The following is a 21557-nucleotide window of genomic DNA, read 5'->3' on the forward strand; positions in this document are numbered from 1 at the left end:
TATGCATTTCTGCAATAAAAAACATTAAAAGTATACGTGTTGGACTTCTTTTTTAAGTGAGTATCTAAAATTACAAACATTAGATCTGAAAATGATAAGGGCCTTAGAAAATAATACAAAGATCCTCCTTCATGTCTTCATGGATCCATGGGGTCCTAGTCCATAGAGTATTTGTGTTTTGAAGGAGGTAAAATATAAGTGGAATAACTTGTGTCTTAAATACAAAGATAAAAATTTTTTATTGCGGCGTTAGTGTTGAATACTTAAACTTCCCTCTACCTTCACCTTTGTGCCCAGTTTGACTGAAATTCATCTGGAACTACTTTCACATGAAGTATGGGAGCAGCTGACTCACTCCTGGGTTGTGCAAGTACCTGGATCTGTTCTTGAGTCCACTGGTCAAGGTTAACCGATTTTACCCTGGATATGTGCACCCCGAGATTCCTGTGGATTCCAGCACATCGAATGCAGATGAACACGCCAATGTTCCAGGAGGCCCATCGTGGCCCTGTGGAGGGCAGGATCAGGGGGCAATAGAGTAAAAATTAAAACAACATTCACAACCCAAACCAGAATTATTTAGGTTATCAGATAACATTTCAGCTAGAACATCAGTGAGAGAATTGTTACCACGATCACCTTTTAAATTTTTAAAAATTTTGTTTTTATTTTTTTGGCTGCGCTGTGAGGCTTGCGGGATTTTAGTTCCTTGAACAGGGACTGAACCCCAGGCCTAGCAGGGAAAGCTCTGAGTCCTAACCACTGGACTGCCAGGGAATTCCACAATCACCTTTTTTGGGTCATTGTTTTGTTAATTTTTCCAAAAATGAGCTTTTTTTAAAAAAAGTTTAAAGTGTACAATATGGTAGTCTTTAGTATATTCACACAGTTATGTATCATCGTCACTATCTAATTCCATAATGTCTTCATCCTCCCCAAGAAGAATTCTCAAGCCTAGTAGCAGGCACTTCCCATTTCCTCTAAAATTCCCCTGACCCCAGCCCCTGGCAACCACAAATCTACATTTTCTTTCTATAGATTTGCCAATTCTGGACATTTCATAGAAATATATAATGTGGGCATCTGTGTATGGAACATTAGCTTTTTTAGAGTCTCATAAAGGTTGAACTGCAAATATTATAATATTGTTACTTATGTTTTTAAAAATCCCAGGAGAACAGTGGCAGGTCATGTCACATTCTATTTAATATATTTCATGAACAGCCCTCTCTCAAGAAACTTGTTAATGGTGGTGAGACCTGGATTCAGTTTTCCTACTAGGAAAAAAGATACAGACATACCATGCCAGCTTGCAGCTAAGCCTGAAATTTAAAACTCTGTTTATCCTCCCCTCCCCACCAGGACTATAAAATATGCATCCAGATTGACTTAATAGGATCATTTCCCCTAGGGCTAATGTCCCTACTTTACCCACCTACAGCATTATCTAGATTTAAAATTGCCATATAATAAGGATGCTTATAGCAAAAAAAAAAAAAAAAATCTCAGACATGTATTTTAATATAAGATGTTACATAATCTCCCATCCCCTGCCAACTTTGCTCACCCTAATAACCACTCTGGAAAAATTTCAAACTCCTCTTCATAATTTTTATACAGGGTAAAAGCAACCTACTTTTATATGACATCTGCCAAAGATTTACTGAAAAATCACTAATATTTCTTTTGCCACTACTCCAGTAGGCAGAAACTCACCACATAAAAGAAGCATGATGTCAAGAGCTAGAGGCTGTGAAAAAGAAGTGAAAAGACACGAACTGGGTTTCTACAGAGATAAACAGAACCCGCATTTGGAACAAAAAAGGACACAAGGTTTTGGTTCTGCTGGACACAGACAATGGTGTGGTTAGTCTGAGCGTTTTGACAGAAGTTTTTGTTTTTTTTTTTAATCTTTTTACTGAAGGATAATTGCTTTACAGAATTTTGTTGTTTTCTGTCAAACCTCAACATGAATCAGCCACAGGTCTACATATATCCCCTCCCTTTTGAACCTCCCTACAATCTCCCACCCCATCCCACCCTTCTAGGTTGATACAGAGCCCCTGTTTGAGTTTCCTGAGCCATACAGCAAATTCTCGTTGGCTATCTATTTCACATATGGTGATGTAAGTTTCCACGTTACTCTCTCCATACATTTCAGCCTCTCCTCCCCTCTCCCTATGTCCATAAGTCTATTCTCTAATTTTGTTTATCCACTGCTGCCCTGTAAATAAATTCTTCAGTACCATTTTTCTAGATTCCTTGACAGAAGTTTCAATGAAGGAATGCTAGAGTTATATGGAAGAAAATTATTTTTAGAAATTTGAATCGGCAGCTATTATAAATAAGGTAATTTCTAGATAAAGATATCAGATATTACGGTTAAAAACTGAAAATACAGAAGGCTCAAGTTCTCCTTATAACCACCAGGTGGCGTTCTCTGCCTGAAATTTTATTGCAATACCCTCTTCCTGCTATAATAATCTTGATACACTCAGGTTTATCTTCTAAAAAGACCTTCAGTCCCTTCAAATCCCCAGATTTGCACAGTATATCTGCCACGTAACTAACAAGCACACAAATGATCCACACACTTCTTTCAATGGTGGTGAGTTACATAAACACAAACTGGAAAACCTAAATAGATGGAAATGAGATTCCTTAAGGTGCTGCGGGTCTATTTTGGGTCATAGTTTTTATAAGGAACTCAAGATAAATCGAAATTATACATGATTAAAAGTGGGACCAAAAGTCAATAGTTCATGTCTCTTTACCATTTTCCCTCTGCTCTAGATTCTAGAACTCATGATAAGATAGTTAAATTGCACCTGTTTGCTAACAAAATCAGAAGCCAAAAACACGAATTAAAAGTTAGCTGTGGAGTGTTACACTATTTACTTTCTGACCCTAAGTCTGGAGAAGGTGATTCCCAAACATCAAAGTCACTGTCACAACTGGGGAATTTCTCTAGATCCCATTCCAGAGTATAAGGTCTCTGAGGAATACAGGACTAAATCCTGATATTCTGAAGCTGCTAACAAGGCCTCCATATAGAAACACAGGCAATAATATTTTCACGAAAAGTCAAAGGAAAGCCTCCTTTGCCCCACTCCCACATCCCTCCTACGACCTTCTCCCAGTGAAATATGGGCTGTTCCATCTCAGACACTCAGCTTCCTTTAGTTTTATGGTGCTGGATTTATTAAGCTGTAACTTTATCCTCCATACAGGATTCCGAAATTAGAGAAAAGGAAAAGACAGGAGAGACAGTTACTTATATGGCTGAAAATATGGGGAAACGGTGTTGTTATTGCAAGTATAATCTTTGCAGCCAGCAAAAAACTGAAGTTTGAAGGTCAGCTTCAATAACAATTAGCTGCGCGACCTTCAGAAAGACACTGAAACCTCCTAGGCCTCAGTTTCCTCATCTTCAAAATGTGTACAGTAATATTCACCTTACATGCTGAGACTATGGAGAGATACTAACAAAAGAGAGCTACATATAAGAACATGGTATAGAGTGAGATTTCTGGAACCCACTTCCCATTCATCTACTTTCATTGATAACAGCGTGTTAACGCATTCATATGTCTACACCAACACTATGCAAGACCACAGAATGCTCCTGTTAGACAGGAATGTGAGTTCCAGTCCTAAAACGTCAGAACCAGAATCAATTGACTGAACAGCAGAAAGAAGAAATTTACCCTCGATACAATTTCAAAGTCTTCTAGAAAACAAGAAATTTTAGGCAGTTTTCTAAGTCTCCCCCGAAATGTTCCTTGAAATGTATTTCCTAAACCCCCACCTGTTCCCCTTCTCTGTTATACACTTCCACTCTGCCTTTGTGTCCACACATGCCTCCACTACACACACGAAGGAAGACGAGAAGCTGACAGCTATTTGACGTGTCTGGATTACACAGTACCCTGTATTGCTGCTACAAGGCCAACCTACTGGAACATGGCATTATAGGCCAAGATAATCCAGTTGTTCCATACACACTGGTCATGGCCACCAAGGAGAAAATATACAAAAGATGCCATTTTGAAGTTGAAAAGAGACTCTGAGAGGCAATATTCTGAACTGTTTTGAAAGCAAAGAGGATAGATAGTGACATAAACTGGGTAGTGATTAGCACAAAGTCATGGTTAAGTGAACATATTCAACAGGGGCCTATGAGCGGGCTCAGGAAGCATTAAGCAATATCTGGGCTTACCCTAACTATTTTCACACCTTCTAACAAGTATCTCGAGTGTTTATTTCTCCATTTGTAAAATGGAAAGCATATAGGTAAATCCAATTTACATTCAACTACTGGATGCCTTCTGCATAACTGAGTTAACTACTGATACTTGGCTGCAAATTTTTCTCGCTGCTAAAACTTCCCTCATCACAAGTGCTGCTGGGCCTAGAAGTGTTCTGTCTGGGCTTGAGAAATCAGCAGAGAGAAGAGAAGTAGACTTACAGACAGCTTGAAGTCACTATCATAATAATTACAGCTCATGAATCTCTAACTTGTAGAGTTCCAAACAATAAATGTTGAGGTGAAAAAAAAAAAAACATTGCTAAATCGATGGTTACCCATAATTAGACCTGCCAGCACCTTGGAGCTGTTGAATAGCTCTTCAACAGGAAGCGTCCAGGAAGGGAGAGAAACTCTTCCCTCTTCCCTTCAAGCCCTGTTGAATCTACCTTGGAAACTTTCCCAGAAACTATCCATTTCTACCTAGACCTTCTCCTATCTCACCCATAAGCATTCATTCTCTCTTTTTTAATGGGCATAAGATTTTTTTTTCTTGTTGGAGCTTTTAAAATGTTTTTATTGAAAAATAATTGATTTACAATGTTGTGTTAAGCATTTATTCTTTTAATATTATTTATTGAGTAGATGGTAAAGAATCCGCCTGCAATGTGGGAAACCTGGCTTTGATCCCTGGGTTGAGCAGATCCCCTGGAGAAGGGTACTGCTACTCACTCCAGTATTCTTACCTGGAGAATTCCATGCGCAGAAGAGCCTGGCAGGCTACAGTCCATGGGGTTGCAAAGAGTTGGACATGACTAAGTGACTTTCCTTTTTCACTGAGTACCTTTTATGTGCCAAATACTCTGCCTGCTAGGTACCAGGAATACAAAGGCAGAGACAGTGAAGATGAGATTCCCTAATTCAAAGAGCTCATGGACTAACAACCAATTGGTCTCCAGTCTCCCACTAGAATAATCTCTCTAAACACAAAACTACACAAATCAGGCCCCAAATATAAACTTTTCACGTAGTCGTAAACATAGAGGTGAAAATGTAAATTGGTGCAAGTTTTCTGAACAGTATATTCCAAACTGAACTCTCAATCTCTTGCCACAAAACCTTCTGTCTCCATTCTTCTCCATCTTGATCCATTCACCTCCATCTCACCTCCATTCAATCAAATGCAGCAGTCAAAAATTCATACCTCATTTATACCTCTCTCCTTCAACCACCATCTCTGCAGCATCACCAAGACCAAACCTCTCTCAAATCAGCGTGTCTCCTCTCCACGTGCAACACTGTTTCTCTAATTCAAACCCACCAGATCGCTTGGACTAGTGCAATAACCTCCTAATGAATGTCTCTCTACTTTCATATTCCTCTCTCCTCCAAACCAAACCAAAAACCATTCTCTGTGAAACAGCCAGCTTGAACTCTTTTTATTTTTAATGTGGTTATTTACAATGTTGTGTTAGTTTCAGTTCAGTTCAGTTCAGTCACTCAGTCGTGTCTGACTCTTTGCGACCTCATGAACCGCAGCACGTCAGGCCTTCCTGTCCATCACCAACTCCTGGAGTCTACCCAAACCCATGTCCATCAAGTCGGTGATGCCATCCAACCATCTCATCCTCTGTCGTCCCCTTCTCCTCCTGCCCTCAATCTTTCCCAGCATCAGGGTCTTTTCAAATGAGTCAGCTCTTCACATCAGGGGGCCAAAGTACTGGAGTTTCAGCTTCAACATCAGCCCTTCCAGTGAACACCCAGGACTGATCTCCTTTAGGATGGACTGGTTGGATATCCTTGCAGTCCAAGGGACTCTCAAGAGTCTTCTCCAACACCACAGTTCAGGTATAGAGTAAAATGAATCTGTTATATATATATATACATATACCTACTATTTTTTAGATTCTTTTCCCATATGCCGGATTGAGCTCTTAAAGAAGCAAATGTGACCCTGTTACTCAGTTGCTTAAAAGCTTTCTAGGGTGGTTGGATTAAAGTAAAAAATCCGTAACATGTCTCCAAGGACTTACATGATCTGGCCCAGCTTTTCAGCTCCGGTCACACCAGCCTTCTTTCATTTCCTCAAAACACCAACATGTTCCTTACTTAGGGCTTTTGGCCTTTGTGCAAGTCACTCCCACTACCTAAAAAGCTCTCTCCCAAAGCACCATCCATTCCTCATAGCCTGGTCAACGCCCATATATCATTAAGGTCTCAGCTGAAAAGTTTCCTCCTCAAAAGAGCTTTTCCTCAGTCCCTCAAGTTAAACCAGATTATATTCTCATTTCCATCTTCTCTTCTGGCTTTTACATTTCATTATGGAAAATTTCAAACAAGGTGAGTGTAAATAACCAGCAGCTTCAGCAATTATCAACCCCTGGCCAATTTAATTTTAGCTATACTTCCACATACTCAAGTCCCAACCCTGGAATATTTTGAAGCAAACCCCAAATATCATACCATCTATGATATATAGATATGATATGATATATAGATATATCATACCATCTATGATATATAGATATGATATGATATATAGATATATCATACCATCTATATATATCTATATATACTTTGGTATATATCTATAGAAATAAGGACTTTTTAAAGGTTAGAGACTTTCACTTCCCCTTGTTTTTTTCTCAGTTGTACCATACTTTATCACATATTTATCTGTGTGATTGCTAAACATGTCTTCTCCACTGAATTATAAGCGCCACAAAAGCAGACAGATCTGTGCCGTTCACTGTCACATTGCCAACACATAGCACAGTTGCTAGCACATAGCAGGGAGGCAAAATTTGTTTAAAAATTAATCAGAAGTAAGCAAATCCTTTGAACCCTCCTTCCCTCCTTTTCCCCCCTTGTAAGAATTCATCAGGGAAACAACAAGTCAAATACAGAAAGAAATACATTAAGAATGTTTTCAAAATATTCGTGTTCTAACAAAAAATATCAACAGATTACATAAAAGAACTATGATATCACTATAAAATTAGGGGCAAAATTTGTAGTTCTTTATTTAATACAGAAACATATACAAGTTATATTAATTATATAAAATTCGATTTTCTTTTTCCCTTAGCCATGGACTTTATTGTTTGAATATTTGCAGCTATTATTCTATACACAAATTGTAATTTCTTACCAAATTCTATATTCCATATTGCTAGGTCACTTCACTCTCCATTTTATGCCACATTTCCATTAAGAACTATTTCCCCAAATCACAATCTGCCTGATTGTGTGTTGTTCAGCTGCTAAGTTGTGTCTGACTCTTTGTGATGCCATGGACTATAGCCTGCCAGACTACTCTGTCCATGCGATTTCCCAGGCAAGAACAAAACACTGGAGCGATAAAATCTGATTTTAAACAGTACACACAGAACAAATCAAACCATTTTTAAGGATGTGAATAAATGTATATGTATGTACAGAAGAAAATCTCTACAAGAATAAATGTAAAATACTAGAAGCTATTTAATATTTCTGGGTAGAGGAGTTGTGAAATATTTGTTTTCCTATTTTTTTATATATTCTCTGACTTATTTGCAAGGAACTTGTATTACTTTTGCAATGAGAAAAAACAGTAGAGGTATTTTAAAAGCAAAATAACGCAGCCATGCATGACTCCTTAGTGTCTGCAGGATACGCTGAAACACCTTAGCATGACAGTAAAGCCCTTTCAGAGCCTGCGCTTCATGCAGGATGCGCAAGTCATCATTCTGAAATATGTCATGACTCACGCATGCCTCTCTCTACACCTAGTTCCTGCCTGGAATGGCTGTCTCCCTTATTCCCCGCCGGACAAACTCCAAAGTCGAGTCCAGTGGCCCCTCTTTCTGCGAGGCCATCAGGGGAATAAACCTTGACCTTCGTTATGGCTGCCTGCTTTGCTCTTCCCAAACTGAATATCTTATTACAGTTAGTGGCTTATAAGACTCTCTTGCCCTAAATAGACTATCAGCTCTGGAAGGCAACGACCTCATCTCATCATTATTTATCCCAAACATCTAGCACAGTGCTTGCAAGCAGTACATGCAAAATGTACTTCCTTTGGTAAATGAAGTCACCAATTAGCAAGATAAAAAGCATACCATTTTTTTTCCTGTTTTGCAAAATGAAGGGAGAAGTTTTCAAACACCTGCAAGGCCAAGATATTACACAGGAAAGGGATTAGGTTACTTTGATGGGGCTCCAAAGGCAGCACCAGTACCAATGAGTAGAAGTTGATGCTGGCACACTCTGGGGAAGAATTTCCTAACGCATAATTAAGGTTGTGTGAAAGCAAATGGAGCATATCCGGAAATAGTGGGATACCAATAAGAGTAAGTGTTCAAGAAGAGGCTGGATGATCAACTCTCAGGGAGGCAGAGAAATGATTCCTGTGCAGTGCACAGGGTAAACCATGAACTATAAAGGTCCTCCAGCTACTACAGTTCTACTGGCTGATCCTTTCCTGTTGGAAATTCAGTGGTTCTGAAAGTGTAATGTGAGCTAACATACAAAGATGTCTTGATGAATCTAAAGATATGAGATCAAATTCAATTCATGAAACCTATGACTGACATTGAAATGTGATAGACACATAAGAAAGAAGCTCCATCAACATGTTCTGGTCTGAAAAATAGAGCTCAATTTCTCTTGGACTTGGCCTGTCATTAACTGCAACATGAAACTGGAGTCAAAGCAAAGAAGAGGCCATATTTGTCTTAAGAACAATTGCAATCCCAAAGAAAGGCAATGCCAAAGAATGCTCAAACTACTGCACAATTGCACTCATCTCACATGCTAGTAAAGTAATGCTCAAAATTCTCCAAGCCAGGCTTCAGCAATACGTGAACCGTGAACTCCCTGATGTTCAAGCTGGTTTTAGAAAAGGCAGAGGAACCAGAGATCAAATTGCCAACATCTGCTGGATCATGGAAAAAGCAAGAGAGTTCCAGAAAAACATCTATTTCTGCTTTATTGACTATGCCAAAGCCTTTGACTGTGTGGATCACCATCAACTGTGGAAAATTCTGTAAAAGATGGGAGTACCAGACCACCTGACCTACCTCTTGAGAAATCTGTATGCAGGTCAGGAAGCAACAGTTAGAACTGGACATGGAACAACAGACTGGTTCCAAACAGGAAAAAGAGTACGTCAAGGCTGTATATTGTCACCCTGCTTATTTGACTTATATGCAGAGTACATCATGAGAAACGCTGGGCTGGATGAAGCACAAGCTGTAATCAAGATTGCCAGGAGAATTATCAATAACTTCAGATATGCAGATGACACCACCCTTATGGCAGAAAGTGAAGAACTAAAGAGCCTCTTGATGAAAGTGAAAGAGGAGAGTGAAAAAGTTGGCTTCAAGCTCAACATTCAGAAAACGAAGATCATGGCATCCGGTCCCATCACTCCACGGCAAATACATGGGTAAACAGTGAAAACAGTGGCTGACTTTATTTTTCTGGGCTCCAAAATCACTGCAGATGGTGACTGCAGCCATGAAATTAAAAGATGCTTACTCCTTGGAAGGAAAGTTATGACCAACCTAGACAGCATATTGAAAAGCAGAGACATTACTTTGTCAACAAAGGTCTGTCTAGTCAAGGCTATGGTTTTTCCAGTGGTCATGTATGGATGTGAGAATTGGACTATAAAGAAAGCTGAGCACTGAAGAATTGATGCTTTTGAACTGTGGTGTTGGAGAAGACTCTTCAGAGTCCCTTGGACTGCAAGGAGATCCAACCAGTCCATCCTAAAGGAGATCAGTCCTGGGTGTTCATTGGAAGGGCTGATGTTGAAGCTGAAATTCCAGTACTTTGGCCACCTGATGTGAAGAGCTGACTCATTTGAAAAGACCCTGATGCTGGGAAAGATTGAGGGCAGGAGGAGAAGGGTATGACAGAGGATGAGATGTTGGATGGCATCACCGACTCGATGGACATGGGTTTGGGTAGACTCCAGGAGTTGGTGATGGACAGGGAGGCCTGGCGTGCTGCGGTTCATGGGGTCACAAAGAGTAGGACACAATTGAGCAACTGAACTGAACTGAATGCTAGTTATCTCAGTTCCATTCATTATATCCCTTCAACCCCTGATTTACTACAAAGAAGAATACACATAAACACCAGTGGCATCTTGGAGAAATTACATAGGGCTACTAGGAGGTATGTTTACCAGCCTATTTCCATCTACTCAAAAGAGAATTCACCTAGTTCCCTATGCCAAAATAACAATAAACAGTTACTTTGAACTTCCGTAAGCAAAAACATTTTAAGGAACCATGAGGCCAAAACAAGAGCTTACTCAATCAACCTCTGCTCTCAGATTGTTCTGCAAGAGAAGTCAGTCCCTTTCCACCTGGTCCATCTTGCAAAAATGTCGTTTCCTTCTGTCAAAAAGAGACACTGTCCACATTCACGTTTTTGAAAAAAGAAGTTACGCTTTTTAAATGTTTGAAACAAAACAAATTGAAAGATTTCTGAGACTGATTAGAGAATAAAAGAAAATACTATACCAAGGAATTGAAAAATGAGAAAATCAGAGGTGGAAAGAACATTAGAAGTCATTTGGTCTAGGGACTTCCCTGGTGGTCCACTGGCTAAGACTGTGCTCCCAACCGGGGTGGGGGTGGGGGTGGGTGCGGGGTTTGATTTCTGGTTAGGGAACTAGATCTCACATGCCACAAGTATGACCCAGAACAGCCAAATAAATAAATAAATAAATTATTTTTTTAAAAAGGGAAGAAAAAGTCACTGAGTCTAAACTTCTCATTAGTTACTGAGATCCTTCCATCTGGTTCCTCCCGGAATGGAAGGCCATTTTACTGCTGGATGGCACTGAATATTAGTGAGGTCTTCTTTATACTGAGTCCCATTAATCTGCCTTCTTACCATTTTTAACCTCCTGGTGCTGCTTTTATACTCCTCCCATATTTATGTAAAATAACAATAAATGTAAGATAAAGACAGAGGTTTGGAGATTCTAGAGAGAGGAGCTATTCTACACTCAACCAAAATACAAGCCAGTTGAACCAACTTAATCCAGGAGGTCAATGACAGGACAGACGACGCAAACAAACTGCTATGCCATCCGTGGAAATGAAGCAAAGCAACACTATCCTCCTACCAGGTAACCAGGAAAAGGAGGTGAGTGAAGCAGAACACTGCTGAGCAATCACTGATAAAACAAGCAGTCAATCTACATCTCAACCCGTTTCAGCAGTTAGCTTAAAATGGTCCTTCTCTAAAGACATTAAAGCTTGCAACACTAGGAAGTCAGCAGGGAAGCAGACTGGGGACTGGGGACTGGGGTGGGGGGGGGGGGGGAGAAGACACTTCATCTTTCTCTTGTTGTTAAGCAGAGCTTGCTTAGAGACAAAACAACAGCCTTGACTTTGCTCTGGAGGCGGGGTGGCGATACAGAAAGTTAAATATAACCGAAAAAGAGCCTACAGAGAGGAATAAGTCTAAAACAATACAGCAGTCAAAGGGCCAGAGCTAAAACAAGGCCCCTGTCTACAGCGGGGTGCGGCAACTTTCTCAGCTTCTTCACACACTGGCTATCTATCTTCCTTAAAGCCTAGGAAAACCAGTCCTTGCTGAGAACTAGTCCAGTAACATACTTGCACACGTCTCATGTTATTTAACTAGCCACAAAGCTATGGCCTAAAAGGTAGTAACTGCATCTCTGAAACTCATTAAACTACTGTGAAAAGACCGAAGGAAGGGCAGTTAACTTTCAGCAAATTTAGCTTATTTGCCTTATTTTATTATTAGACGGCAGGGATTTACTGTGGCTTAGGCTCTAACTCTTCCTTTCTGGTTACCCCGTCAGTGGATGGTAACGTGCACTCAGGTGATATTTCTAGTACTAAAGAACTTCCAAACTCCCAAATCAACCAGCCTGTACCATTATTATTCAACTCTACTTCCCAGAATACTTCAGAAGGGAAAGCACCAGGTCCAAGTTGGAACTTCGTTGTTTGTTTGGCTTTGAAAAGGACATTCTGCCAAGGTACGTTCTAATGATGTCACTGCCCCATTCAAAGACATGTAACTTACACCCCCACTGTTAACTGAACTCCAAACTTCTAAATGTGGCTTAAATTCTTCCATGATTTGGGCCTTTTACTCCTTTTCTCTCTTCTATACACCAACAAAGACATCACTTCCCCTAAAACTGTGTGCAGCTGCCAGTTGCCAAGTTCCAGCACACAGAAAAATTCGAGAGGGTAACTCCCACCCACAGACACCTTTTTCTGATTTGAGGCAGACTGTGGGACTCCTTCATGGACAAGGTAAGTCCCTGGTTCTGCCCAGAAGGTCTTCAACCGCCACAGAGGTCTCTTTCCAGCCAGTCCTGGAGCAGCAGCTGTGCAGTACTGCTAGTGGTGCTCTCTGAAAATCTGAGACAAAACCCGAGTCTCCTGGGTTCCCCTGGGAGGTTCTGGTATGTGATGCTATGGTTGTTTTCATAGTAGAGAGCTGATATATTCTAAGGAGAGGGAAAAAGCTGGCCAAAACATCTGCCGGGATGAAGACTCTCACAGAAGTTGATGCTTCCCTCCACTGGAGCCCAGTCCTCTGCTACTACAAACACTGAGTATGGCAAAATGTAATAAAAATCTAAACAGGTCCACCTCTTTACTTGAGGACACAGATTTTCTCTAAAAAGAACTAAACATGAGCCCCCTAAACTTTCATTACACAGAGTAATCGTGGCTTGCTTTCAAGGACATACATGGCCACTCAAAGATACATCAAAATCTCTCCAAACCCTAGTGACTGGTGAAAAAACACCCTAAAAGCATCTCAGAAGAATGCATAACTTCAGAGGGAAAGAATGGATGGCATGGTTGAAAACACTCATTCTAGAAAAACCTAGGATTGCTTTCCCAACAAGCTGCATGATGGAGGCAAAGAGTGTGGGAAAAGAAGGGAAAAAAGGCTTGAAAACTCAAATACATGGATGAAATAGATTGTAAATGATAAAAAGAGCCAGCTAAAAATCTGACAAATAGGATAAATTTCCCTGCTCTCTTTAGAGATTTTATGGATGACACTAATTTGGAATTACACAAAAAGAATGGATCCTATATTTAAAATCGATAACCAACAAGGACCTCCTTAGAGCACATGGAACTCTGCTCAATGTCATGTGGCAGCCTGAATGGGAGGGGAGTTTGGGAGAGAATGGAGACATGTATACGTATGACTGAGTCCCTTCACTGTTCACCTGAAACTATCACAACATTGTTAATTGGCTATACCCCAGTATAAAATAAAAAGTTGAAAAAGAAAAGAAATGGATCAGAAAATGGAGACCACCTAGACTATGAATCAGAAGTCAATTCAAAGAGACTCATTATGCTGTTACTTAAATATTTCCTTAAAAAGGTTTGAAGGAGAAAAGCAAGGAACATTTTTTAAATTGTGTGAAGACAATCAAATGAAAAAGAGCTTACAAGTCAAATGAGAAATTTCCAAACTGAACGAGCCTCTCTGCAATTTGAATATTCATAACTTGAAAGTGAAATTCAAAAGCTTCTGCTGAAACTTGAAACACTGACTGAACCACAGCAAGAATATATAATGAAACTTTGCTCAAAGATAATCAAGCAGGGAATTTGCTGCTTAGAAATCAAGAAGAAACTGGACTTCCCTGGCGGTCCAGCGGTTAAGAATCAGCCTGCCAATGCCAGCCGGGGACACGGGTTCAATCCCTGGTCTGTGAAGATCCCACATGCCAGGGAGCCAACTAACCCTGTGTACCACAACTTCTGAGGCCAGTACCCTAGAGCCCACGCTCCGAAATAAGAGAAGCCGCCACAGTGAGAAGCCCATGAGCAGCTAGAGAGCAGCCCCTGCTTGCTGCGACGAGCCCACACGCAGCAGTGAAGACCCAGCACAGCCAAAAGTAAACACATTTTCAAATAAATTTTTTTAAACCACAAAAACTTAAAAAGAAGAAACTTCCTAAAGTGTACGAAAACAGCAGCAGTGTACACCAGAAGCGTAACTCATACAGAAAGCTGGCCAAAGACCTCGAGAGAGAATTGGAAAGAAACACTTCCTTCTATCAAAGATGGATCATGTCCCATGAGAAAAAAAATCCTCAACAAAGTTGGCTGGCATCTCCGTTGACTGAGAGAAAGCTCAATGAGCTAAGAAAAGAAGTGGAGACACAAACAGGCCAAAGCAGAATTTAAACTCTAGCTTCCCCCCAACCTTGCCCCCCACCCCACCCCCGACCCAGGACTCCTCTGCCTTGCTAATCAGCAAGCAGAGGCCAGAGAGGTCAGGGCAGCCCTCTCTTTCATCAGGTTCCCAGGGAAGGAGGAGTTAAAGCCCAAGGGCTGAGGGACCCAGGGTCAGGTCTGGCTTTAATCCCACAGCAGCCACGTCCTCAATATCCACAACCACAGCAGGACATCAGTCTATGCTTCCTCTCTTCAAAAGTCACCTTGTTTTCTCTCTTTTTACTTAATGGCTGTTATTCAATTGATGCTACATTTGCTCTTATGATGATTTCTAAGATAGGATTTAATATAATGCTTGTTGTTGTTAGTTGCTAAGTCGTGTGTGACTCTTTGTGACCCTATGGACTATAGTCTGCCAGGCTCCTCTGTCCATAGGATTTCCCAGGCAAGAATACTGGAATGGGTTGGTATTTCCTTCTCCAAAGGATCATCTCCACCCAGGGATCAAATCAGCGTCCCCTGCACTGGCAAGCAGATTCTTAACGACTAAGCCACTTGGGAAGCCCAATATAATGCTTAAGAACATAGTAGTCCTACTTTATTGCACTCTCTAGAATTAGATAGTATAACTGTTGTACTTTGGCTGCAATAAAAGACCCTCACTTAGTTCATTAATTGAAGCTTGATATGACCGGGTGGAGGCATTTGAAACAATACAAGAAGTGCAATAAGCTGTTATTAAAAATCTATAAAAGTAACAATACTTGTCACAAAAAATTTTTGATTGGTTTTTAAAAGAATGTAAAAACAAAACAACATCCCCAGCTAAGGTGAAGGTGAAGTCGCTCAGTCGTGTCCGACTCTTTGCGACCCCGTGGACTGTAGCCTACGAGGCTCCTCCGTCCATGGGATTCTCCAGGCAAGAATAACTGGAGTGGGTTGCCATTTCCTTCTCCAGGGGATCTTCCCGACCCAGGGATCGAACCCAGGTCTCCCGCATTGGAGGCAGATGCTTTAACCTTAAAAGCAATACTATTTTTATTGGTTTAGCCATAAATGCATAGATTAGGAGAACTCATTTTGCAACTTTTTTTTGTTTCTTGATTTTTAAATTTCTCTTTAACCTGTTATTTTGTTTAGCATATGCTTTGCTGTTTAAATTTTTTCAAATTTTATGCCAACAAAATAAAATTTTACCTTCTTAAAAAAACAAAAACAGTATGTTCATAGTTCTTTTTAAATAAATGCTCCCACGCGAAGCCAGTAGGAAAGTTGTGGGTACACAGTGCTGGGCCTCCAAGTGGGAAGACCCTCTCTTTCTGGAGAATCTTGAGATCCACCTGCAGGATCAGGTCTCTGACTATGCCAGTAACCTTAGGAAGAGGCCTGGATTTCTCTATCCGCTAAGAAATGAGTAAAAGAGCCTTAAGTGAGCAGCAGCAGCACAAAAAGGCTAGTTTGGCTTTATCCTCTGGGTTGAGCTCTCTAGAGAGAAAATTCCTGGTGGTGGGTCCTTAAATAGCACCTTTCCCATGGAGGAGGGCCTGCTGTTGAGGAAAAAAAATCAAGCAAGATATTTAAGAATCTACACTGTTTATAAACTAAGGCGAGCAACTTCAGGATTATGAAGCTGAACACGGACTGGGAACAAGCTGAGGCAGGATCAGCAATTAAACTTTCAAACAGTGACTGTTTTTCAGTTTCATATATTTTGTGGTGAGTTCTCAGTTTTGCTCCCTCTTTGTACTCAGAGTTCTGAATGGTGCTAACAGGGCTAAGAGCAAAGAATCAAAGGAAATAATCTGTGTGTATGTACCAGCTAGAGCTTTAGGGCAGAGGCAGCAGTGTGCTGAGAGCATTAATAATCCAGGAGAAGCATACAACAACGGATAGAGAAGCAGGACACGCTGGGGTCACTTGGACACCTTTTCATCTCTACCTGTGGATTCTCTTTCCTGGATTTACGTCTTGGAGGGTCTCAGTTTTGACAAGTAAGGAAAACTGGATTACTTACACTTTCTGGATGAACTTAATATACCTCCCAACAACTCTATGTGAGCTATTACTTGCAAAACATCATTTTGTGAAAATCTTGCTCCATCCACTTTCTCCAGCAAGGCTTTTTTCCTTCCTATTCTGGCTCTCTCAGAACTCCTATGGCCCTCATCTACAGTTTTTCTGTTGCTGGGTTTTATATGTTTTTATTTTGTCAGCTCCTTTAGGTAACAACTGCCTAAGTTGGCATACTTTTAAAAAACCTAGTATGAGTATTTCTCCTATGTGGACCTGAGGTTTGAATCCCTTATTATTGAACCACACAAAGGTGATTTAAATATCCTACACAGAAAATTAGGAAGAAGGGTATCCTTAATGTTCCTTGTATCCTGGTTAGCCGGGATATTTTGGCTCTAGCTAATTTCCTCTACACAAAGACCCTGCTTAAAGCATTTATGAATAAGCTAGAAGAGTGGTAGCTGAGGCAAGGCTTCTCTGAAAAGGGGAGGGAGGAAATAAAAAAGAGCTGCTTTCATTGGGGGCAGGAAGGAGATTATTTCATTAGGAGCTAAACAGTGAGACTATCTCAGTACAAACAATTGTTTGACTTGAAGGCTCCATGTGGCCAATTACTCCCACAGAGGCTCAGCTGGAATGGAACTCAGAGCCTGCCAGGACTGAGGGACAGAGCCTGACACAGGCTCAAGTGTCACGGCTCTGGGATCCCAGAACATCCCAGCAAGGACGCTCACAGAGCGCGCTCCACCCCGACCAGCAAACAGCATCATTCTGCACCCAGCCTAGTCAAGACCGTGGACTGAAAAGGGATGAGAAAAAGACGGCCCTGGGGACAAATATAAAGTGTATGCTCAGCCGCTCAGTTGTGTCTGACTCTTCTGTGACCCCATGGACTGTAGCCCGCCAGGCTCCTCTGTCCAGGGGATTTCCTAGGCAAGAATATTGTAGTGGATTGCCATTTCCTGCTCCAGGGGATCTTCCTGACATAAGGATTGAACCTGCATCTCCTGCTTAACAGGCAAATTCTTTATCACTGAGCCACCTGGAAAGCCCCAGGATTAACAAATACACACTACTCTAAATAAGATAAACAACAAGAACCTACTGTATAGCACAAGGAACTATATTCAGTATCTTTAATGATCTATAATGGAAAAGAATCACACACACACACACACACACACATATACACAAGAATAACAATCACTTTGCTGTGGATCTAAAACTACACAGTGTTGTAAATTGTACCTCAAAAAATGGTTAAAAAATTTAAAATATTTTAAAAGAATAAAATAAAACCAACATTTTGTAGGGAAAGTAATAAGGATGAAACCCAGATCTTGTAAGAAAGCTAGCACATTTCAGCCACTATCTCAATGGCTTTCATCAGGCTGGGGGGAGGACGCACATAGAGATGGATCACTGAGCTGACAGCTGGGCAATTATTTCAAGGCCAGGTGGACCTGATATTTCAAAACTTGACATTACAATTAAGCTAATTTCCTATTGCTCATGACCTCACTTCAGGAAATGGACATTAACTTGATTCACCAAAAATTATTGTCTTCACCCTCTGGGGACATTTTGTTCTTTAGGTTACTTCCGGTTAAAGCTTTAACTTCCTCTTTGCAGTAACCAGTATCTATTCATATCCTGAAAAAAATACTGAAGATGCAAAGTGAGCCTGCCCATTTGGGGGAGGCATATCTTTAGAATAAGCGACTAAAGAGGGGTGATAGAGCTCTTGACCAATGAGATAGCTCTTCATTCTCCATTCCCACTCTTCTTCCTCCACAGCAGGACTTCTCAAAAGAAGTAACTTCCCCCCAAGTGGCAATGTCAGGGTCTGGGGACATTTTTAGTTGTCACAACTGGCAGAAAGTGGGACTGGAATCTAACAGGTGAGGCCAGGGGTTCTGCCTAAACTCCTACATAGGACAACCTCTTAACAAAGTATCCAAACATGAATAGTGCTCAGGTTGAGAAGTCCTGCCCTAGAGAACCCATCTTTATTTTAAGCCATTTAGGTTGGAGCATGTGAGATATAAGAATATACCAATCCTGTAGAAAAGCTGCCTCTCTTGCTCCATAACAAGGAGATAAACACTGAGATACAGAATTTCAAAGCTGGAAAGAACTTTAAGGATTATCTAGTCCAAGCACAGCTGGAGAATCTAAGACCCAGAGAGGTCAAGTCATTCACCCAAGTTCATAGACGAGACCACCAGCTGGGCGGAGTCAGAATCATCCTTCTCCACCTGAAATGTGCTATGCACAGATAGTGCTCAGTAATAGTCACTGTATTGATGTCCTATTCTTCAAGTGCTCTTTTTTCTTCAGTTCAGTCGCTCAGTCGTGTCCGACTCTTTGCGACCCCATGAATCGCAGCACACCAGGCCTCCCTGTCCATCACCATCTCCCGGAGTTCACTCAAACTCAAGTCCATCGAGTCAGTGATGCCATCCAGCCATCTCATCCTCTGTCGTCCCCTTCTCCTCCTGCCCCAATCCCTCCCAGCATCAGAGTCTTTTCCAATGAGTCAACTCTTCTCATGAGGTGGCCAAAGTACTGGAGTTTCAGCTTTAGCGTCATTCCTTCCAAAGAAATCCCAGGGTTGATCTCCTTCAGAATGGACTGGTTGGATCTCCTTGCAGTCCAAGGGACCCTCAAGAGTCTTCTCCAACACCACAGTTCAAAAGCATCCATTCTTCGGCGCTCAGCTTTCTTCACAGTCCAACTCTCACATCTCTTACCACATACTTTTTACTCTCTGCTCCCGGAAAGCCCAATGCCTGAGCTTGTGTGTGAAGGTTCATCTCCCACCCCTTCTCACCCACAGTCCTCCGCCTCAGAGGAAGCCCAGAAGTGGAGGAGAGTGAAGAACAAGCAGCCAGGCGGAACTCACTTTTCAGTTGTTTAAAGGGAAGCTCATGCTTTTCACACAGGCAGAGAGAGGCTTTACACAAAACCTTCCGAGTCAGCAGATGGACTCGTGCACAAGACCACAGACGTGAACTTCTCCCTTTCACACCGGTGTGCCGCTTTCCCAGCAGATGGAAAACCAGTGCCAGTTTAATCGCATCACAACCGCGTGCAAAAGCTAGACGACTTTCATTCCTAAACAAACAGCAGAACAGAAATGAATCCTGGGATCAAAGTACAGCCAGTTAGTTCAGTGACACACAGAATATTAGTCATTGAAACAGCCCTGCCTTAAGGGAGCAGAGCAAAGGTGGAGATCTACCCTTCCAGAGGAAGACATTCACTACAAGGTTTCACAAGCCAGGTGTTTCACAATTGGGTATAATGAGGTACAGGTCAGAAGGGGATGGGGCAAGATGCCAGCTGTGTGGATAGAAAGTTCCTGCAAAGGGAACTTTACACAGGGGTACCCAGGGCAGGTCTCAAGGAAAAACACAGCTTCAAAAAAGCCAAAGCAAGGTTCTTCAAATTAGACAAACCTGTTCCAGCAGGGACAAAGAGAGCTTCTAAAAGCGCTGCAAGGTTATGATTAATTTCTACAGCACCTGAGAACAGCGTCTAAATATTTACTCCCATCCCACAAGAAAGGCTAAAGGGCTACTGTTTCAGCCTCCTGTTTCATACCCCCCGATACACTCCCCCGCCCAGTGATGTGTCACACTAAAACCTCCTATGGAAAGGACAGAGTGCTAGCTTTGTGACTGGCTCCAGCTTTCAACGTGGCACAGACGCCAGGAGCACACAGAAGAAATGGCACACAAAAGCAATGATCACAAAGCAACCAGGAAATTCACCTGCTGGGCTTCCTGCAATGTCGCAGAGCTTCAAATATCTGAGTTGAGAGGATAAAGGTGACTTTCAAAAAATAAAACAGGAAAAAGAGTATGACCTGAACATGCATGACTAGGATAGTGTTCACGATGCCCATAGAACATGCTCTACCCCATTCACCAAACAACATCATTCTGCACCCAACCCAGTCGAGAGTGCGCATTGGAAAGAGATGAGAAAAAGATGATCCTGGGGACAAATGTAAAGTAATTCAACCCAAAACCAAGATTTTTGTGGGTAGGAAGATAAATTAGGAGTCTGGAATTAAGATATACACACTACTATAGATAAGATAGATAAACAACAAGGACCTACCGTATAGCACAGGGAACTATATTTAATATCTTTTAATAACCTATAATGAAAAAGAATGTGTATACACACACATGTATGTGTGAGTGTCTGTGGGTGTACCTCAATCATTTTGCGGTACATCTGAAACTAACACAATGTTGCAGATTATACTCCAAAAACAATGGTTCCAGAAGCACAGACACTACGCAGCAGATGCTGAGCATCAGGTAACAGGGAAACATGGAACATGGTCCCTGTCCTTATGGAACCCACAGTTGAAAGAAAGCCTTGTAAAACAAAAGCAAAAACCAGTGGCTGTTATCCCCTTTCCACCACAGTAGGGCTTCTAATCCTTCTTCCCACTGGACTGAGTTTAAGTGAAGGAGGCCTGTATGAACAACATAAGATGCTGATCAATGGCTCGACAGAACAGTTCCACATATCAAGTACATAAATGTGCAAAGTGCACGTCAGATATAAAAATATAACTTGGCCCATCTTGCTATGATCATGTCCTGTAAATCTGTTCCTTATGGTTAAGCCTGGATTCTCCCCACCTCTCTGCTCCCATCTCAAATGTCCACTACAATGAGGCAGTTCAAAACAACAGCCCCCACAGCAAGACCGTCTCCACAGGGGCTCAACCGGAGAACCCTCTGACAACTCCTTAAAATTAGAAGGCACACATCACTACTCAACTCTGAACGCATAAATAACCCATCAGTCCAACAGCAACACCAAAATTCACACTGTCTTGTTATAAAAAATTTTATAATCCTGACAATTTAAGACCCAAATGTCCAACAACTGGGCAAGAATTAAGTAATGATATATTCAAACAGTGGAGTACAATAAAGGCATTTAAACGTTTTTAATGTCAGGAAAAATGCTTATGATAATATTAAGCAAAACAATAATGATATAAAATTATATTACAGTAGTATAAGCTTAAGTATAAATAGGTGATAAGGATTATATGAAATATCTTTTAC

The 21557-nt window shown here is 41.2% G+C and overlaps 1 protein-coding gene across 1 annotated transcript in view; it reads right to left on the reverse strand.

The window, feature by feature from the left end:
* The window catches only part of SMAP2 (small ArfGAP2), a 47919-nt gene that overhangs the window by 14949 nt on the left and 11413 nt on the right, over positions 1–21557 (reverse strand). Inside the window, exon 2 of the mRNA XM_052637229.1 lies at positions 375–508. Coding sequence (XP_052493189.1) covers positions 375–508 — 134 coding nt within the window. The remainder of the gene's footprint in view (positions 1–374; positions 509–21557) is intronic.

Source organism: Budorcas taxicolor, chromosome 3, assembly GCF_023091745.1.
Source record: "Budorcas taxicolor isolate Tak-1 chromosome 3, Takin1.1, whole genome shotgun sequence".
Taxonomy (NCBI): domain Eukaryota; kingdom Metazoa; phylum Chordata; class Mammalia; order Artiodactyla; family Bovidae; genus Budorcas; species Budorcas taxicolor.